Source organism: Pantherophis guttatus, chromosome 2 (assembly GCF_059756535.1).
Source record: "Pantherophis guttatus breed Tessera chromosome 2, ASM5975653v1, whole genome shotgun sequence".
Classification (NCBI taxonomy): Eukaryota; Metazoa; Chordata; class Lepidosauria; order Squamata; family Colubridae; genus Pantherophis; species Pantherophis guttatus.
This window is the reverse complement of record NC_142064.1, coordinates 121,825,987-121,847,532: the sequence shown is the minus strand read 5'-3', so window position 1 is coordinate 121,847,532 and position 21,546 is coordinate 121,825,987. Positions and strand designations below refer to the sequence as shown.

At 36.3% G+C, this 21,546-nt stretch overlaps 1 protein-coding gene across 2 annotated transcripts; it reads right to left on the bottom strand.

The window, feature by feature from the left end:
• Window positions 1-10,631: 10,631 nt before the first annotated feature.
• Window positions 10,632-21,517, bottom strand: LOC132709521 (metalloproteinase inhibitor 1-like). Of its 2 annotated transcripts, none has more exons than XM_087888703.1 (5): window positions 20,814-21,517; window positions 18,155-19,357; window positions 17,822-17,910; window positions 17,587-17,704; window positions 10,632-10,909 (listed from the first exon to the last, which is right to left on the bottom strand). In XM_087888703.1, the coding sequence occupies exons 2-5, from the start codon at window positions 18,282-18,284 to the stop codon at window positions 10,785-10,787; spliced, it is 462 nt and encodes a 153-aa protein (XP_087744829.1). In that variant the 5' UTR covers window positions 18,285-19,357; window positions 20,814-21,517; the 3' UTR covers window positions 10,632-10,784. The 2 variants fall into 2 exon arrangements, with proteins under 2 accessions (XP_087744829.1, XP_060539437.2); XM_060683454.2 differs by lacking the exon at window positions 20,814-21,517 and having other exon boundaries at window positions 18,155-18,357; window positions 19,151-19,290.
• Window positions 21,518-21,546: the final 29 nt, after the last annotated feature.

Genomic DNA, 21,546 nt, shown 5'->3' with positions numbered 1-21,546 from the left:
GGCTAGGAAGAATCCATGTGATTTTGTAGTATCCATTTCTTACTGTTTATGAAGCCACTCGCTTAGGATGGAGGAGGTGTTTTCTTTGAGTAGCAGTCTTTCTGGAAGAGCGTTGAGTAAGAAACAGCAGTTGAGGATTAAAGGCAAAGTTTGAAATGGTCCTAGAATTAGTCTTAGATCAGGACGATTCAATTCCTGAAATATAAGGATGGGTGATGGGTGCTCCATCCTGTGGGACAAATTGAGATTTAAAGCTTTGTCCCTGTGGGAATTACTCTCCACAGGACCAAAGCCTTAGCAAAGCTAGAACACTATGTCTGAGTTGTAGAGAAGAAAAGTGTGGCAAGTTAGGCTCAAAGACACATCAACTCTCAAAAAAATCAGAGGTTTCTAGAGAGTCCCCTTCTAAGGGGAGATGGGTCTGAGATATGAAGGAATACCTTTAGGATGAGAATTATGGTCTTGATACAGGTGTTTTATTTTTGTAAGTTTCAAATCAGGCATCCCTTCCGGTGTCTGCATTTTCAACTCCCTGCATTTTCTTGATCACCTTTTCCAGAAATGTTTTTGCTATTGACTTCTTCTTAGAGCTTGCTTGCTTGGTTTGTTTGCTTTATTTATTTAGTGTCCAGATCAAATCTTAACAGCCAAAATGAGGCCCCCTTTTCTGTTTTATTGTTAGCCAGAAACAAATCACTTTTGGGGCACTCTAATTGGTAGTAATTGACAGACCAACAAGTGGGCCAGGATGTCATCTTCCGACATTCGCGCTGTGTGTTGTTATCCTGCAGCAACCCCCATTTTATATTGGTCTCATATTTAGGCACTTCCACCCTCTGCCTATTCGATGTCCTCCAAGTAACATAGGGGAGTTCAAATCCCTCAGCCATGTTCTCTTCTGGGATTATTTTTGTTCTGTAAATTCTCTCCTCCATCTTCTAATTTATTTTTGGTCCTGCACTGGGTTAAAAGTGCCCTGCCCACCATCACACCTCCGCTGCTTAAATAAACAGGGCCAAAACCGATGTCTGCAGAGTGGGTGGCTGAGCACCACATACTGGATATAATTTGTCAGTTTCCTGACAAAGTTATTCCTCATGCTAACTTTAGCCTTAGTATTCAGGCAATGTTGTTTAAATGAAATGCAGTATTCGATTCTCTTGCCATGCAACTCAACCCCCGCACCACAATTTCAGGGATGAAAAGCATACACTTGGGTCTTGCATAGTTTAGGCTGCAGATGATTGACAATATATAACACCGTCCTAATTTTTGAGGTGCTACAATGAGTCTTCCAACTAACTTATCGAAACCTGATCCTTCTGTAGCCACTGCTATATCATCTGCATAAATAAATAATCATGTATTGTCAGAGACCTGTTGATTATTTGTATATACTGTATGTGATACAACATCAGAAACAATACACTTCCTTTCCTAGGCTTAACTAGAAGTTTTTAACCTACAGCCTTGCCCACTATACCAAACGGTCTCTCCTAGAGAGTTGGCTTCAAAAGAAATGGGCTCTTTTTTCCTCACCGTATTCTCTGTTACTCCTGGGTTCTCCTCCAGAGGCAAATTTTCTTCCCCAGCATATTGTGCTGGTATTTAAGGCTTCCCCTCACTCCTTCTCCCAAATTTTCTCTTGCCTTTATGTTCATAGTTCTCATTCAAATTAGCCACACTCGATTTCTCAAAGAACTGGCAGCATAATATGTTCCCATTTGATTTGCTGAATAGATTAGATTTCTGGAAGACAGGTTTGGACACAGCGTATCTTATGTTAATGTAATGTTAACACTAACCATAAAAATCAGTCATTTGTGTTTCTAGACTCTCCACGGTCGAATGGGGGGGGGGGTGAGAAATAAATACCTCTGCTGGAGAGAAGTTCCCTAAGTCTGAAAACTGAAGACTAAACCTCTGGTCCCGGTGACTGACCCAGATTGGATCTTGAAACATTATCATGGGACACATGTATTCTCCTTCATTCAAAAAAAGTAACTATCTAAGACTTTAGCAAACTTCAGGACATAGAGATTGTGTCTGCTAAACCTATTGGTTTATTAATAGATGAGCAATTACGCTTTAATCCCAAATCATATGACAAATGGAAGTTGTGGAATAAGCAGATTTGAAAATAAAAGATGGTTTGCTAGAAATCTTGGGTTAAGTAAGAGATCAAAATCAGTTGATTTCAAAAGTTTTAACACTTTGTGAGATTCTGTGTTGAATAATATCTATAATCTTTGCTTGGCTGTATGTGCAGTAGAAACATATGCATTGAACAGTGTGGCCCAGAACTTCTAACAGCCTCCTGGAACTTTAGGAGCCTTAAGAAATGCAATGCTTGAAACAACAATTCATTTTTTATATAAAAAAAAATTGAAAAATAAAATGGAAGTATTATTTATTTATCTGAATTGCGGAATGAAGAATTATAATACCTAGTTTTGGAGTGTCAATTAGTCCAAGTGGCAGCACTGGACAAAGGGTCCTGGTAATGGGTCCTCAGCATTCCAGCCATTGCAATGTCCCAGTGATCATGTGATTGTAAATGAGATTCTTTCTGATTACGACCTTACATATCAGCAGAAGAATCCTATTGCTACCTATCCTTGTATTCAGTTCTCTCTCCTTAGAAGACCAGGTGTTCAGGTTCCATAAATCCTTCAGAAAGCTCCAGACTGCTCAGTCTGTTTTTGAATGTTTGCAATAAATTGCCCTGCTGAATTTTCACTGTACCTTGGATCGCCTTGTAGATATTCTTCAGATGTTTCCATGTTAGATACAGAAGAGAGATCTCTCTTTCTTTGCTTCCAGTGATGTAAATATTTCTAATATTACTGGGATAGTATGAGAAGAGATTGGGAGATTTGGAAGTGGATTGTGGTCCCAGAGTCTCCTGTACCCCAATTGAAAACCTATAAAGACCAGTTTGAGAGTTTTTGTAAAGTAGGATCACCAGATCTGGGCAAAGAGTAGGCAGCAACAAGCAGTTGTCATTTTCTCTTTATTTCTGCTGCTGAGACATGTTAAATCCAGAAAATAGTGAATGATTCCGTGTGGGTTGGAGCACCACCTGCAACATGGAAGAGGCTTCAAGAGGCTTCCGTGCTTTCCACCGTGCCCTCAAGACCCTGATGTTCCAACAGGTGGGGCTAAACATATGAACATGTGAATGATTTTTTAAATGTTATCTAATTCTGGGTTTTATTTAATTGACCAAACTAAGTAATAATTTTAATTAGCAATTTTATGATGTTTGTGTGTCTATATTTTTCTTGACTGTACACCGCCTTGAGTCCTACGGGAGAAAGGTGGTATAGAAATATAATAAATAAATAAATAAATAAATAAATAAATAAATAAATAAATAAATAAATAAATATGCCCCCTATTAAGAGGCACTCCACACATCTGGTCTATTGGAGGGCCAAACCATCTGAAGCCTTCCTTTCTGGGAGAAGATAGTGACAAGGCATTTGCTTAATTTTCTGAGTGGAAATCCAAGGGCTGGTTTTATCTAATAGACACCCATGTGGTTGGCACAACAGTATCTTCAGAACCACGTTCTCCAACCCAGATTGACATTTCCAATACATAGATCATAATCAGAGTAATCCCAGATTTCTACGAAATAAATGGGTCTGAAGCAGTGGTGGGTTTCAAAAATTTTTATTACCGGTTCTGTGGTTGTGGCTTGGTGGGAGTGGCAGGGGAAGGATACTGTAAAATCTCCATTCCCACCCCACTCCAGGTGAAGGTTTCTGCAAAATCCCCATTTCCTCCCAATCAGCTGGGACTTTGTAGGGAGAGTATAGATGGGGGCAGGGCCAGTCAGAATTTTTACTACCGGTTCTCTGAACTACTCAAAATTTCCGCTACCGGTTCTCCAGAACTGGTCAGAACCTGCTGAAACCTACCTCTGGACTGAAGGGAGATTAGGAGATTATGTCTTTGTTGCATAAATTTGAGGATCAGACTCAATAAATAATTCAGGAACTAAGTATTCAAAACAAAGTACTATTTATTTACAGTAGGCATTCTATATTCTCTGAATGATTGTAGATAGAAGCAAGTAGGAGGTGCGTACATCCCCTTTTATGTCAATGAGTCGGAGTTATAGATGTTTTGAGTTAAAGCGTTTTCATGGCTGATTCTATTTGCAGTTCGATTGGAGTTTCTTCGATGTCTGTATCAGATTCTTCTGAAGAGTAGAGTTTTTCTTTTTTACTTTTCATACTGTGTATGACTTTTCGCGCTAGACATTTTGAATTCTGTTTTCTGATTGGCTCTGCCTCGCTCATCTTAGTGGTTTTTCAGTAGTCTCAGTATCTCTGATCTGAGATTGTTGTTTTCTATCTCGTTCTCTTCTTGGTCATCAGTTTCATCGATTACCTTTTCGTTGTCTGTAGTGCAGTCTTCAGATTCTTTTGTTATTATGGTTGTAGATTCATCGATCATTTCTTGATCCGTTTCCATTTCTTTATTGTGTGCCCTGGTGTTGGGTCTTTCTCTTTTGTTTTTGGAGTTTTCTTTCTTAGGCATGTCTATTTTTATTGAGTCAGTTAAACCATCCTCTGCTACCAGCTTGTTGCATAAATTTGAGGATCAGACTCAATAAATAATTCAGGAACGAAGTATTCAAAACAAAGTACTATTTATTTACAGTAGGCATTCTATATTCTCTGAATGATTGTAGATAGAAGCAAGTAGGAGGTGCGTACATCCCCTTTTATGTCAATGAGTCGGAGTTATAGATGGGAGTGGTTACATATGAATACATTAAGAAAGGAAGAATAAATTAACCCCTAATATCCTGTGAATATATATTTTCCCCATTTGAGAATAAGGCATTTACTCGTGACAAATCCCCCTCTAAATGCCGATTCGATATACAACAGTAATTACATTCAGATTCGGAACAATATAAAACTTGTAGTTTTGAAGTTAAATATTTGTGTTGTTTAGATTGCAAAGGTTTAGTCAATATGTCAGCTATTTGTTCTGAGGTCTCGCAATGAATGGCTTTAATGAATCCATCTTGAGATAATTGTCTTACATGTTTGAATTTGATATCTATATGTCTGGATCTTTGACCAATGGCACCTTTCTCTGTTGGAGGAAACGTCAGTCAGATGTGGGTTGATTCATCTGGGCATCAGATCTAGATATCTCTATAGCAGCTTTGTTATCTTCATGTATAATAAATGGTAATGAAGGACTCTTCCAAACATCTGATAATAAATATAATATAAATGATAATAAATCATTAAACCATACAAGATTATTGGAGGCTTTAGACAAACAAACATATTCTGCCTCAGTTGTTGATGTGGCTACTAAATCTTGTTTCCCAGTATACCAGTAGACTGGACAATCGTTAAGAAAGAATACATAGCCTGAGGTGCTTTTTCTGCACTTAGTGTCACCTGCCCAATCCGCATCAGCGTAACAAGTGAGAATGGGTTCTTTAACATTGTTGGGTTCCAATAGTAGGCAGAAGTCTAAGCTGTGCTTCAAATATCTTAATACTCGTTTAATGGCTTCCCAATGATACATTAAGGGTTTACTAACATATCTGGATAATAAATTAAGGGGTAGAGCAATATCAGGTCTAGTCCAATTAGATATATACAAAAGGGAACCAATAACTGATCTGTAAAGTGTATTATCGTTAAATTCAGGGGATGATTCATCCATGTTTCTTAGAAAATCAGTTTGCATTGGAGTATCACAAGGCTTCGCATCATTCAAATTACATTTATTCAGGAGTTCTATAATTTTATCTTTTTGAGATAATTTAAATCCTTTTTTAGTCTTACTGATTTGAACTCCAAGATATTTATTTACTTTTCCTAGTGATTTTAAAGAAAAATGTTCATTTAGTTTTGTTACAAATATATCTCTTTTCTCTTTATGTTTACCAATATATAAAATGTCATCCACATAAATTAACACAAATTCTAATGAATCAGCTTCTTTTTTAACAAAGAAACAATTGTCTGCAGTTGTGGCATTGAAATTCATAGTTTTGAATACATTGACCAAACATTCATACCAACGTTTGCCGGATTGCTTTAGTCCGTACAAACTTTTGTTCAATAACCAAGTTTCATTTCTATTTGTATATTGGCTATGAGGGGCTCTTACATATATCTCTTTATCAAGCTTTGCATGTAAGTATGCAGTTTGTATATCATATTGAAAGACATCAAGATTAAGTGCAGATGCTATAACTAAAGCTGTCTTAACACTTTCAGTCCTTACAGTGGGAGAATATGTGTCTGTATAATCCTCAGGATACTTTTGAGCGTAACCCTGTGCAACTAATCTAGCTTTATATAATGTGTTGCCTTCTTCCAGATTTTTAATTTTGAATATCCATCTGGTGCCTATAATTGTTTTGTCCTTAGGTGCAGGGGTTGGTGTGAATACATTTAATTCTCACAAACTGTCCATTTCTTTGGCCATGGCTAATTCCCATTTTTTTCTTTCTTCAATGGGGAGCTTTAATACTTCCTCGTATTTGTTGGGTGTTGATGCCTCATTATTCATATACATTATGTAATCCTTATATTTACTTGGTACTTGATTTCTGTTACTTCTAATTGTTCTTTCTGGTTTGCTATCGTTATCGTGTAAGTATCTTGCTTCCTTTTTGGTTAATGAATCTGTTTTTATTCTGGGGTGGCTATTTGTCCATGTTTTATTTTTGTTTTCATGTATGTTGTGGTTACGTTCTTCCCTTTCTATTTTATCTTGATTTTTAGTGTCTGTCTTTGTAATTGGAAATATCTCATTAAGATGTATCTTAGACCAATTGGCCTGTTCATGAAATACAGCTGTTCTAGAAATTATGAATTTGTTGTTATTATCAATAAATCTGTACCCTTTTGTGCCTGTTTCATATCCCATGAATCTAAGTCTTCTGGATACGTTATCTCCTTTACGTCTCAATTGTTTTGGTATGTGTACATCTGCTGTAACTCCAAATATGTGCATGTGGGTTATCTTAGGTTTTTTATTATACATTAGTTCATATGGTGTTTTGTTTATGACGCTGGACCAAGTTCTGTTTAGAATATAATTGGAATATAATAAGGCTTCTGACCAGAATTGTTTTCCTAAGCCAGCATCTTCTAATATACATCTAATCATGGTTTGTAGTGTCGAGTTCTTTCGTTCTACCACTCCATTTTGGAATGCAGAGAAAGGGCTAGATGTGAAGTGTAACATTCCTTTGTCCTTTAGCCATTGGGAGAATTCTTTTGACATGAATTCAGATCCCCTGTCTGTCATGATCTGTTTTATTTTTATATTGTGTTGTGTTTCTACACGTTTATAAAATTCTTTAAATTTTTGAAATGTTTCATCTTTGTGTTTCAAAGTATAGACAAACCCATAACGACTATAGTCGTCTACAATAGTTAGAAAATATAGATTTCTATATGTGATTGATGGGGTTAATGGACCAACTAGGTCCATATGTACCAGGTCAAAAATGTGATTAGATGACCTTGTTGCCTTTTTTGGTCTGGGATTAGTTCTGAGTTTTGAGGATTTACATACTGAACATTCCAAATAATTTTTACAATTTTTTATTTTAACACCTTCAGCATGTTCAATCATTTTTTGTATTACAGGGAAACTAGCATGTCCTAATTTTCTATTAATATATGTGCACATTCATCATGAATTGGTTTTCCAATCGTTGGTTTTTTGTTATTGAGTGTATCACCAATAGATGTGTTTTCGTGATTATGATTTGTTTCATGTTCCTCATTATCACTATTGCTGTTGTTTTCATTTTCTATGCTAGTGTCATTTTCCATGTTTGAATCAATATTGTGTAGCCATTTTTCTTCTGTGATTAAATATGGTAGGCCCCCTTTGATAACCACACTACCTAAATTTGTTTTGTTTTTCTCTAGGGTTGCTTTTCCTTTTGAGAATACTATATTTATGTCAGAGTCTCTGCTTAGCTTTATTACACTAAGTATGTTATGAGGTATTTTGGGTATTAATAATACCCCCTCTATTTTCCCTAGACCGGGTAAATTTACACTTCCTCTTCCAATAACTTGGACTTCTTCTTGATTGGCTACCTTAATTACAAATTTATCCTCTATGAAGGAAGATAGTATTTTCTTATCATGTGTTGTGTGATTAGTTGCCCCAGAATCAATGAGCCAAGCATTATCTTTTGAATTTTGTTTGTTGGTTATGGTATGTTTATCTAATCCATTTAATGATCCAGACTTCCTATCTCTTGAGTTATCTCTGCCCCCTCTACGTTCTCTAAAATTTGGTGAGTTTCTATACCTATATCTATCAATAGATGATTGTCTGTTATGATATCTGCTTCTATAGTCATGTTTTTGTCTTTCTCTAAGAAATTTAGGACAATCTCTTCTACAATGTTCTTTGGATCCACAATTATAACATTCAATTGATTCTTGATGTTTTTTTTTGAAGTCCTACTCTCTTAGTCTGTCTATGTTTCATGTATGTACTGCAACGGCTTCTTCTTAAATTATCTTCAGCTATTAGCCTATTTGATAAATTTTCTATGGATAGGTATCCCAAATTAATTGTGTCTAAATGTGATATGTAGTTATCCCATGATGAGTCTAATGAATTAATGATAACACTTTTCATTGTTTGGTCTGATATTATTTCTCCCCTTAAATGAAGTTCTGCTCTGATTTTGTTTAGTGATATTAAATGTTCACTTACAGTAGTCCCAGGTTTTATCCTGGCTGAGAAGAAATATTTAGACATTCTTGTTGTGGTTGCTACACTTTCACTATGAAACAATTTAAACATGCAATGAATTATTTCTGAGACAGTCAGATTATGCTTAATACTATGATACATAGCAGGAGATATACTAGATATTAATAAGTAGAATGCTCTGTGGTGCAGGCAGTCCAATTTTAGAGTCCAAGGTTTTTTGGGAGGGTTAGTTATGAAAAATAATAAATTCTCTTTTAGGAAAACAACCTGAAGTTGTTGACACCATTCTTGTAAATTAATACCGTCTATTCTCAATTTTGGGAAATCATTAGGCAAGTTCCCAATATTATTTGTTCCATTACTTACAACTGGAGGCTGTCCATGATCTTGTAAATGTTGATAGTTGCAGAATGGTGTAGGTATGCTCGCAATGAGTCTGAATGGTTCTCTCTGTTCTTCATGGCCTCTGTAATTATTTGCGTGTGTTTGCGCATGCACGTTGTTCATTTAGTCTCTGAAGCTGTCGGGAGAGGTTCTCGTTGCTGTAGCTCCCTTGTAGTGCTCTTCCTCTAATGACTCAGTCTCCGGCTCGACCTTGGGTGTCCAGGCGACGACTGCCGCTTGCTTCCTTTCGCTGAAGCTGTCCTGGTTGAGGTCTCTGGCTCCTGGAAGCGTCTGCGGCGTGGGGGAGTATTTGCAAGGTTCTCTGGGTTCAGGTGTTGGCGTTCTCGCCGTCCGGATAGAAGCGGGTAGATTCTGAGACGTTTGCTTGCTTGCTTGTCTTTTCTTTATTCTTTGATCGGCAGCTTTCGTTGATTTTTTTGTAATTTTTAAATTTGGACCAAAGGTTGCAAAAAGCGTTTTCATGGCTGATTCTATTTGCAGTTCGATTGGAGTTTCTTCGATGTCTGTATCAGATTCTTCTGAAGAGTAGAGTTTTTCTTTTTTACTTTTCATACTGTGTATGACTTTTCGCGCTAGACATTTTGAATTCTGTTTTCTGATTGGCTCTGCCTCGCTCATCTTAGTGGTTTTTCAGTAGTCTCAGTATCTCTGATCTGAGATTGTTGTTTTCTATCTCGTTCTCTTCTTGGTCATCAGTTTCATCGATTACCTTTTCGTTGTCTGTAGTGCAGTCTTCAGATTCTTTTGTTATTATAGTTGTAGATTCATCGATCATTTCTTGATCCGTTTCCATTTCTTTATTGTGTGCCCTGGTGTTGGGTCTTTCTCTTTTGTTTTTGGAGTTTTCTTTCTTAGGCATGTCTATTTTTATTGAGTCAGTTAAACCATCCTCTGCTACCAGCTTGTTGCATAAATTTGAGGATCAGACTCAATAAATAATTCAGGAACGAAGTATTCAAAACAAAGTACTATTTATTTACAGTAGGCATTCTATATTCTCTGAATGATTGTAGATAGAAGCAAGTAGGAGGTGCGTACATCCCCTTTTATGTCAATGAGTCGGAGTTATAGATGGGAGTGGTTACATATGAATACATTAAGAAAGGAAGAATAAATTAACCCCTAATATCCTGTGAATATATATTTTCCCCATTTGAGAATAAGGCATTTACTCGTGACAGTCTTTCCATCACAGCACCAATCCTAGGGAAATCCCAATCCCTTTGGAGAGAAGATGGCTTCTCTAGCTCATCCTTTCAGAAATGGGGAAAACTGAGCTTTTCCATTCTTGAATGGCACCTTGGTATTAAATGAACTTGTGAGTTGTTGGGGGAATTATCATAGAATTGCTGAATTTCAGAAAACTATTTTTAATAATAAATTGTACAGTGTTTATTTGTTTACCATGGCTTATCAATGATATTTACTGTGGATGACATGGAGAATATACACATCTGAATAATAACTGACACTTTTAAATCACATTTTATTTAATTTCATTTATTAGATTTATTTGCTGCTCATCTTGTTTTGAACATTTGCTTTCTTGTAACAAGCATTCAGGTACATCTAGTTCATTTCTCATTCTCTAAGCACTAGCATAATGACAGCGAAGGCCATGAAGTTTATGACTTAGGTCAGGAGTCACTGCAGCCCTTATAACCACCACCTTTCAGGATTTTTTTCTGTTCAGAAGTTACTTTATCCCATGGTTCTGCAAAGCTGCACATTGAGATTTTAAAACGATTGTCAGAAATTGATCCTTTTGAAATAGAAAAGGTAGAAAAAGATGGTGTCAACAAGTAACTGTAAGGATTTATTCACAACCCTAACCCTAACCCTAATCAGAACTCGAATCCTAACCATTGGTATTTGGCCCACATTTTAAGTAGGGAATGTTTCAGTTCCATATAAGCCAACTTTCTCCTTTTCTCAGGAAATCTATAGTCTTTCAAAGCGAACTTTATATCTCTAAGGGAACCGACAATACAGTATCTCACTGACATTGGTTTATCCCTCCAAAAATGGGATGGAAGTTGACCAAGTAGTACCATAGAGCAGATTAGTAAAAATGATAATGTTGAAAGAAATGTTTTGCAATGTGCCATCCTCTTTAATTTAGATGTATCTAAATTATCTATCATCTGCACCTCTATAACTGTCTGGTTTGGTTCTGCAACCCAACAAGACAGACACAGACTTCAGAGGATAATTAGAACTGTAGAAAAAAAACAATTACTACCAACCTGCCTTCCATTGAGAACCTGTGTACTGCATGAGTCAAAAAGAGGGCTGTAAAAATATTTACAGACCCCTCACATCCTGAACATAAACTGTTTCAACTTCTACCCTCAAAATGGTTCTATAGAGCACTGCACACCAGAACAACTAGACACAAGAACAGTTTTTTCCCGAACACCATCACTCTGCTAAACAAATAATTCCCTCAACACTGTCAAACTAGTTACTAAATCTGCATTACGATTAATCTTCTCATCGTTCCTATCATCCATCTCCTCTCTTATGACTGTATGACTGTAAACTTGTTGCTGGTATCCTTAGGATTTATATTGACTGTTTCCTAATATGATTTGATTGCTTATTTGTTCCCTATGACTATCATTAAGTGTTGTATCTTATGATTCTTGACGAATGTATCTTTTCTTTTATGTACACCATGAGCGTATGTACCAAGACAAATTCCTTGTGTGTCCAATCACACTTGGCCAATAAAGAATTCTATTCTGATTGACTTCCAGTGGCACCGCAGGCACCGAGGATGCTCTTTTCTTGAGCGCCAGCCCCGCGGTCTCGTAAAGCCACTAGAACAGCGCAAATCAGCTGTCTAGCGGCTTGGAAACTTACTCCCCGGGAAAAGGGGAGGAAGAGAGCAGACGGGCATAGGTAGAGCTCCCCAAGGAGCCCCAGGAACAATTCTGAGGCTCGAAGGGCGAGAGCTCCCTGGAAGCCCGCAAAGCTCCGGATCCGGGACGTTTCTGCTTTATGCAGAAGAAGACGCCGCGACCACCCCTGCAAACAACGTTTGGAATAAACGTCATTCGGAAGCAGGCTGAGCAAAGTCAGGAGAGATTAGATCTGCAAGTACTGAACTTTAACTCCAAATGTGTATTACTTCCTTCTGACTTATTAAGGGGAGAAAGTGAAACCAAGATGGCAATTGAGCTTTAATGGGGCATGAAAGCGAAAGTTAAAAAGGAAGTTTCTTTTAGTGTTGGCAGCCCCTGTTCAAAATTAGAGATTTGTGCTTTAAAAAGGAGGAGAAGATCAAAGATTACAGCAGTGATTTTTTTTTTTAAAGGATTGATATTATTTAAAGACTGATTTCTGGATTTGGTGGATTTATTGTTCTGGCAGCTGATTAAATTTAAATTGGAAACTAAAAATGGCTTCAAAACAAATTAAGGCTTTTGTCCCCAAAAGTGCTGGGACTTCACCAGCTCAAACGTCCAGATTGCAATCTCTCTCTGTTCCAATGGAACCAACAATATTAACATTTGAAATGTTGCAGGAAGCCCTCAAAACACAAGCCTCTGTTACAGAAAAAAAAATTGCTTCAATGTTTCAGGAGCAAGCTCGAGAGGTTGCTGAAGAGATAGCTCAAGTCAAAGAGACTATTCAAAAATGAAACCAAGAAATTAGAGAAGATATTATCATGGCAGTACAAGGATTGGCAGGACATATTGAAGCAATAGATGAAAAAGTGGAAGAAATTAAGCAGTCTAATGAGAACTTGGAAAATAAAATGGGGGAGGTGCAGGACAAGATGGAAAGAGCAGAGGCTGATGTGATAATAATACAATATAGAGACATGAAATTTGCTCTGAGAATAAGAGACCTCAAGGAAAATAAGCAAGAGAATTTGAGAGAGATCTTTTCAGAAGCATTTGCACAGATAATGGGAGATCAAAAAGCAAATTTTGAATGGCAAATTGACAAAATTTATCGTGTCAATTCATGGGTGGCCAGACAGAAACATCTACCAAGAGACATTGTAGTTTATTTTACAACAAGGAGACTACGCAATGAAATCCTACAAGTTACTTTTAAAAATAAACTTCAAGTGCAGGGGCAGGAGGTTTTAACACTGAAAGAAATTCCCCCCCAAATGTTGAGAGCCAGAAAGGATTATGCCTTTCTGGTGGAAGAATTGAGATACCGTCAGATACAGTATAGATGGGAAGTTCCAGCTGGTCTAGTGGTGAATTATTCAGGAGAAAGATACCGTCTCAATTCAGTGTGGAAGGCAAGAGATTTCTATACCAATGTATTAAAGGCTGGATGCCCACAGCCCCAGGAAGCTAGAAGGAAGACGGAAATAGAGGGGGTAAGAAAGGGAGAGAAAGAAGAATTGTTGGCATAGGCCCAAAAGGGTGATTTGATTATTCAAGAAGAATTAATACAATTTTCGACTACTGTTCAAGCTTTGGAGATAGAAGAACCTAAGGATCGAAGACAGACTCGAGCGGCAGCCAAGCATCAAGAAGAATTAAGAGTGCAGCAACTTCAAATGATTCAAGATACTACAAAAACAGAAGCAGTGGGAGGAGCAAGGCCAAAAAGTAAAATGCATGGAAAGTTCCAGCATATGCTCCAAATGCTTCAGGGGACCAAGAATGGCAACTAGATTTTTGACCTGGAATGTTAATGGCCTAAATTCACCACAAAAGAGGAGAAAAATATCATTATTTGAAACAGTTTAAAAATGATGTAATTTGTTTACAAGAGACTCATATTAGAAGTAAAGATCAAAAGTACTTAATAAATGCAAGGTTAGGTATATATTTTGTTGCATCTGCTCCCGAGAAGAAGAATGGTATAGTTATATACCTAAAAAAAGACTTAATTGCCAAATTAATTGAAGCAGATGATCAAGGAAGATTTATAACAATTGAACTTTTAATAAAAGGAGAAAAAATACTTTTAATTGGAGTCTACACACCGAACCAACAACAGGAAAAATTTTATAAGCTTTTACATTCCAAGTTACTACAATGGGATTATAAATCATGTATTTTATTGGGTGATTGGAATGGAGTTTTGGACACTAAAAAAGATAAGAAGCGGCTCTTGAAGAACATTTCAATGCGTGCCAGATTGCCAAAATCGTTTTTGAAATGATGGAGGATATGGAGCTGAGAGATATCTGGTGAGAGAGAAACCCTGAAGAAAAAGACTTTACCTTTTTCTCTGATAGACATCAATCTTTCTCCAGGATTGATTTTATATTAATTACAAATGATCTTTTTTCCAGGGTGAAGAAGACGAAGATTTGTCCAAGAGTTTTAACGGATCATAGTCCAGTTTGGATGAAATTAGAGTATGGAAGGGGTTCTAAGAGGTCTTGGAGGTTAAATGAAAATCTGTTTAGATATGAGGAAAATGTAAAAGAATGTAAAAAATTTATGAAAGAATTCTTTATTATAAATATGCATAAGGGTACATCTATGGAAATGGTTTGGGATGCAAGTAAAGCATATATGAGAGGCATTTTGATATATTTGAATAATAAATATAGACGCAAACAGGAAAAAAAAAGGAAGGATTTAGAAGAGGAAATTAGAAAAAAAGAACAAGCTTTGATATTGAATCCAGCAGATAAGAAAATAAAAGAGGCAATTAATTTATTGTGAGGGCAATTTAATATGTTAATGGCGGATCAGGTCGCAATTAATTTGCAATATGCTAAACATAATATTTTTTGTAATGCTAATAAACCAGGGAGGTGGTTAGCACATTTGTTAAGGAAAAAACAAAAGTCATGGACTATAGAGAAAATAGAATATAAAGGTAAAGAGGTTTATCAGCAAAATATGATTAAAAAAGCATTTTTAGAATTTTATACAAGGTTGTATGCTAGTGATAAAATTCAAGGTACAGATATAGATAGATATTTACAGAAAGAGAATATTCCTACAATTACAAAAGAGCAAAGGGAGGGTTTAAATCAACCAATAACCACTGAGGAGATTATGTTTGCAATTAAGCAGTTGAAAGTGGGTAAAGCTCTTGGGACGGATGGCTTGACAGCTGCTTATTATAAACATTTGCAGTTAGAAATGGTGGGACCACTTAAAGAATTATTTACTAATATACAATCTGGAGGAGATGTACCCCCATCTTGGAGAACAGCTTCTATTTCTCTGATTCCAAAGGAGGAGCAAGACCACACCCAGCCAAAAAATTATAGGCCCATATCACTCTTAAATACAGATTACAAGATTTTTGCTAAAATATTAGCAAATAGGTTAATGACAGTCATGCAACAAATGATTCATAGCGATCAAACTGGTTTTATAAATGGTAGACAAATGAAGAGTAATGTAAGGCAAATTGTTAACCTATTGGAGTATTTGGGGAAGAACAACCAAATCCCTGCGGTGCTGATATTTCTTGATGCGGAGAAAGCATTTGATCGATTGAATTGGCAATTTTTATTGAAAATAATAGAAAAGATGCAGTTTGGAGAACATTTCACAAAATCTATTAAGGCAATATATCAGAAACAAACAGAGCAAATAATAATTAATGGTAGTTTAACAGATACTTTTAATATAGAAAAAGGAACAAGACAAGGATGCCCTTTGCTCCATTATTGTTTATCCTGACTTTGGAATTTTTGTTAAGTAAGATACGTGGGTCGGACAAAATAAGTGGAATTAAGATTAGGCATTATGACTATAGATTACGAGCATTCGCAGATGACTTGGTTGTTACTTTAACCCAACCATTACAGTCGGTTGTAGGTCTAATGGATATAATTAATCAATATGGACAAGTATCTGGGTTTAAAATAAATGCAGGAAAAACGAAGATAACTAAAAATATGACTATAAATTAAAAAGAAGAATTAGAAAGACTAACAGGATTTGAAATTGTAAAAAAAAGTTAAGTATTTAGGGGTGTATATTATGACATCAAATGCGAAATTATTTAAGTATAATTATGATCCGTTGTGGCAAAAAATACAGAGAGAGATGGAAAACTGGAAAAAATTACAATTATCCTTGTTAGGAAGAATAGCAGCAGTAAAAATGAATGTTTTGCCTAAGTTTTTGTTTCTTTTTCAAATGATACCAATACTTAAAAAAGATGAGAATTTGAAGATATGGCAGAAGGATATTAATAATTTTGTTTGGGCAGGGAAGAGACCAAGAATAAAACAAAAAATAATGCAGGATATACGTGAAAGAGGAGGTCTCAAAATGCCTAACTTAAGACTATATTATGAGGCAGCTGTCCTATCAGCAATGAGTGATTGGATGAATTTAACAGAAGAAAGAATATTGAATATTGAGGGATGTGATTTGGTTTACGGGTGGCATGCTTATTTATTATATGATAAGAAAGTGGACAAGACTTTTAAAAGTCATATATTAAGGAATGCTCTATTGTGTGTCTGGAAAAAGTATAAGTATAAACTAAACAGGAAGTTACCATTGTGGGCAATACCCAGACACGTGATAGAGAATATAAGTGTAGAGCAAAGGCAGGATGTGATTACATATAAAGAGCTTCTTAACAAGGAAAGAGGTATACTACAATTAAAATCTTTGAATCAATTAAGAGAAGAAAGGACAATTCGAACATGGTTTCAATATGTACGGTTGCAAGCTAGATGGAGAGAAGATCAGAAAATTGGTTTTCTGCAAAATGAGGAGAATCTGGTAAAACAGATTAGAGATCAAAGTCAAATGCACATAAAAAGGTTGTATAATGCGTTGGTAGAAATAGATTCAGAAACGGAGTTAGTTAAGGACTGTATGATAAAGTGGGCACAAAATATTGAAGAACCAATAATGATGGAAACATGAGAAAAAATATGGGTTAGAAATGTGAAGTTCACGCAAACCTAAAATTTAAGAGAGAATTTTTATAAAATGTTTTATAGATGGCATCTGGATCCTAAAAAGTTAGCCTGTATGTATCCAAGTGTGCAACCTAAGTGTTGGAGATATGAATGTGATGATGCCACGTATTATCATATATGGTGGACATGTAAAAAAATTAAGGCATTTTGGATAAAAATATGGTGGATTATTCAAAATATTCTCAAAAAGAAGATAAAATTTACTCCACAGTTCTTTTTGTTAGGCATAATTACAGATTGTACTGTTATAGAGACTAAGTTGATTTTAAATTTAATAACAGCAGCCAGACTCTTGGTAGCACAGTACTGGAAGAAGGAAGACTTGCCTAGTATTGAAGAATGGACACTAAAAGTAGTAAAAGAGAGAGAGGGGGGATTGGGGTGTGGGAGGGGGGGAAATTGTTGTAATGATTGTTAAAAGTTTTTAAATAAAAAAAGAATTCTATTCTATTCTATTCTATTCTATTCTATTCTATTCTATTCTATTCTATTCTATTCTATTCTATTCTATTCTATTCATTGATTATTACTAGATAATTGGTATTCTCTACCTGAAAATAGGTATTCTTCTCCTTTGAGAGAGCCTTTGTGTACATATCCACAGAAATCATCTGAGACTGGGCTGTAGAGAAACTGTGTCATTCGTAGTTTCTTTGGACCCTTGTATGTCTTCAGAAAGAAAGATAATTCAGTGTATGATAAGGACAAGACTAGGTCAGGAGAATTTGTCATGAGAGGAATAATATCGCTTCACAAAATGATGTTTCAGGAGGAGGAGAGGCTTACCTCAATGGGCTGAATAGTATAGACATTTTTGGGTGAATATGATGGAGATTCAGGATCTGGCATGACACTCATAAATTTGGCCCTCATCACTGGAGAGACACACAAAGAGATTTTCTAGTAGGAGGTACTTGCAGATTCTCAGTAAAGACAAACTCAATGGTGCTGGTTAGTCTTATTCAACAAAAGCTTCTGATATACATATTTGGCATTCATGCCATAGGAATGATTTTGCTGCAATTGGAAGGATTAATGCTGGCAGCAAAACCTACAAAGTAAGGAAGTGGGGAGCAGTAAGAGATGGAAGAGAGAAAAACATTCATTTTCAAAACTCACCAAACGTAGCTTTGCCACATGCTTTCTGGAGAGATAATTGTGCACACCTGCAGGCATCTGTGAGATCTCCCAAGAACAGGAGGACCAGGAAGCTGGCTAGGAAAAATCCATGTGATTCTGTAGAATCCATATCTTGCTCTTCATGAAGCCATTCGCTTAAGGCAGAGGTTTTAGTTATTTATTTATTTATTTTTGTCAAGAATCTATAAGATTACAGATAAAAGTATAAACATGATTATGAATATATGAAATGTATAAACATGATTAACAATACATGAAATGGATACAAATAAAAAGGAGCTTTCTTTCCGTAGCAGTCTTTCTGGAAGTGTGTTGAGTGAGAGAGCGGAGTAAAGGCAAATTGTGACTCCTAGTTCAAAATGTTCTAGAATGGACTGCTCCCAGCAAAGAGATCAGTGGGATGTTTTGTGGGATGGGAAGACAAGGCCGACTCCAAAATCAGAAAAGGATGATTCAAAAATAGAAATATACGGAAGGATCATGAGGGCTTCATCCTGTGGATGAAGATTTAAAGCGTTCTTGTGTGACTTACTCTTCACGAAACAAAGACTTAGCAGGGCCAAGTTGTAGAGAAAAAAAAGAGGCTGTAAGATGCATCAACAGTCAATAAACTGAGCTGTTTCTATGCCAGCCCAGGAAAGACAGTCACCTTCTAAGGGGAGACGGGGCTGAGGCAAGAAGGAAGATGTTAGGATTAGAACTATTGTCTGGTGTTTTATTTTTATAAGCGTCAAATCAAACATCCTTGCTGGTGTCTCCATTTTCAACTCCATGTATTTTCTTGATAACCTTTTTCAGAAATGTTTTGCTATTGACTTTTTCCTGGGGCTGAAAGTGAGTGAATGTCTTGTGGTCACCAGCTAGTTTTTATGCTTCACTAGAACTCTTACATTTCTAATCTGGTGCCTTGCCACTACATCATACTGGCTTTCCTAGGGAGTTTGTTACAAAAGAAAGTGACTGTTGTTTCCTCACCTTATTCTCTGTTATTCCTGGCTCCTTCTCCAGGGGCAAACTTTGTTTCCCACTGTACTCTGCTGATATTTAAAGCTTCCCCTCACATCTTCCCCCAGATTTTCTCTTGCCTTGATGTTCATAGTTGCCATTCAAACTAGCCACACTTGATTTCTCAAAGAACTGGCAGCATAATACGTCCCCGTTTGCTGAGATTAGATTAGATTTCTGGAAGACAGATTTGGACACAGCGTATTTTATGTTAATGTTATGTTAAACTGACCATAAAAATCAATGTATTTCTTATCTAGTTGTTTAATTTTTTTATGCGAACTCTAGTTCTAGAATTTCCTCTTGAGACAGAGAGAACAATATCTCAGGTAATCCTGAGATGTCATGTCTGTCATTTTTTTTTTTTTTTGGAAAGGCTGTGCAGAAGCTGATTTCTTGGTCATTGGTGGCCATGACACCCTGAGGTAGCCATGGGATATCTTTGGAATTTCAGGCTTCCTGAACCTTTTTGCCATTTATCCTCCATTTCTATACAGCTGCAGATCCCTAGCAGTTTCTGGCATCAGTTCTTCTCTTCAGTAATGGACTTCTTCTAATGAGTGTGTGTGTGGGGGGGGGGGGGGGGGGAGGGGTTAAATCCATTTTTTCCACTACCAGTTCTGTGGGCGTGGCTTGGTGGGCGTGGCAGGGGAAGGATGTTGCAAAATCTCCATTCCCACCCCTCTCTGGGGCCACCCAGAGGTGGTATTTGCCGGTTCTCCGAACTACTCAAAATTTCTGCTACCGGTTCTCCAGAACCTGTGAGAACCTGCTAGATTTCACCACTGGTGGGGTGGGAAATACCTGTCCAAGACTTTTGCAAACTTCAGGATATAGGGAACTTGGCTGCCAAACCTATTTGTTTATTGATAGATAAGCAGTTACGCTTTAATTCCAAATCATACAAGAAACTGAAATTGCTAAATAATCAATTTGAAAATAACAGGGAAGATATTTTACTCAAACTCTTTGAGATCAAAATCAGTTTTTTTCAAATGTTTAAATGCTTTGAGAAATTCTGGGTTGACTATCTACAATATTTGCTTGGCAATACGTACTGCTGAAACATCTGAATTAAACAGTATGGCCCAGATGTTTTAACAGCCTCCTGAGTCCCGCAACTTTAGGAGCTTTAAGAAATGCAGTGCTTGAACCAACAATTCATTTTTATAAAAAATTAAAAAGTTAAATTGAAGTATTAGTTATATATCTGAATTGCAGAATGAGGAATCGGAATATCCAATTTTGGAGTCAATGGGTCCAAGTGTTAAGATTTGTCAAATATACTCATGATCTAAACATGACATTAACTCCACCGAAAGTATTATTTTGTTTATTGGACCCCCTGAAAGAAAATTTAAAAAGAGACAATCAATTTTTTTATGCTGGTGTGTAAGAAATTTCATGGACCTTGAACTCAGAGAATGTGGTCTTTCCCACCTATGGCTATGCTGTTTTGATTTCAAATTATTATGCATGCCAGAACAACTTTGGAAAGAGTGGGTTCTTTGACTATATTCTTAAAATGTGGAGCTTGTCATCTCATGAAGTGCTCTGGTTTTATTGAACCTGAGGCACAACAATAATATATTATACAGTTCAGTATTATACTATATTATACAAAGCAGCTTACCATCTTGATTTTAAGGAAGGATCCAATATATGAGTTTGTTCTGTGTTTTTGATAATATTCTATGTTCCAAAAATGAAAATATGAAAGAAAATATTTTTACATGGTCTAGACTGAATGAAAAGCTTAAGGATCGAATTAGTTTTTATATTACTTTCTATGTTTATTACATCTCTTTTTCTGTTAATGTTTTTGGTCAACTTTTAAAATCACTGTGGGTGGATGTGAGTGTGCACACACACAATTATAATCACTATCATTTTCTTTCCCCGTTGTCATTGTACTTTTTGGTATTTCACTATTAAATAAAGTTACTATAGCTTCATCTGGTTTATCTCCTTTTTATTTCCTTTTAATGCTGCTAGATTCTGCAGGTCTGAGCAAAACTCTCAACACCCACGTTGTTCAGATGTTTTCATTTCTTTTCCTATTTTCTTGTTACCATAGTAGCTCTTAAACTGCTTATATAGAGGGTGTATGAGAACTGACTTTATTTAGCAGTGTCTGATCTTGGAAATATCACCATATGGCATCAGATATTTTGTTTTCATGAGGTTACACAGTTATTTCCATATTCACTAAACATATTCATTTCATTTAGGTGCATGTAGGTGAAAGGTCTTGGTATTTAGAAAAGGGGGCAATAGTCAGAAACACTAATTATTTTGTAGGTACCAAAAGCCCTCAAACAATGGTAGAATTCTAGCAGCATCTCCCTAATGCAAATTTTTACTCT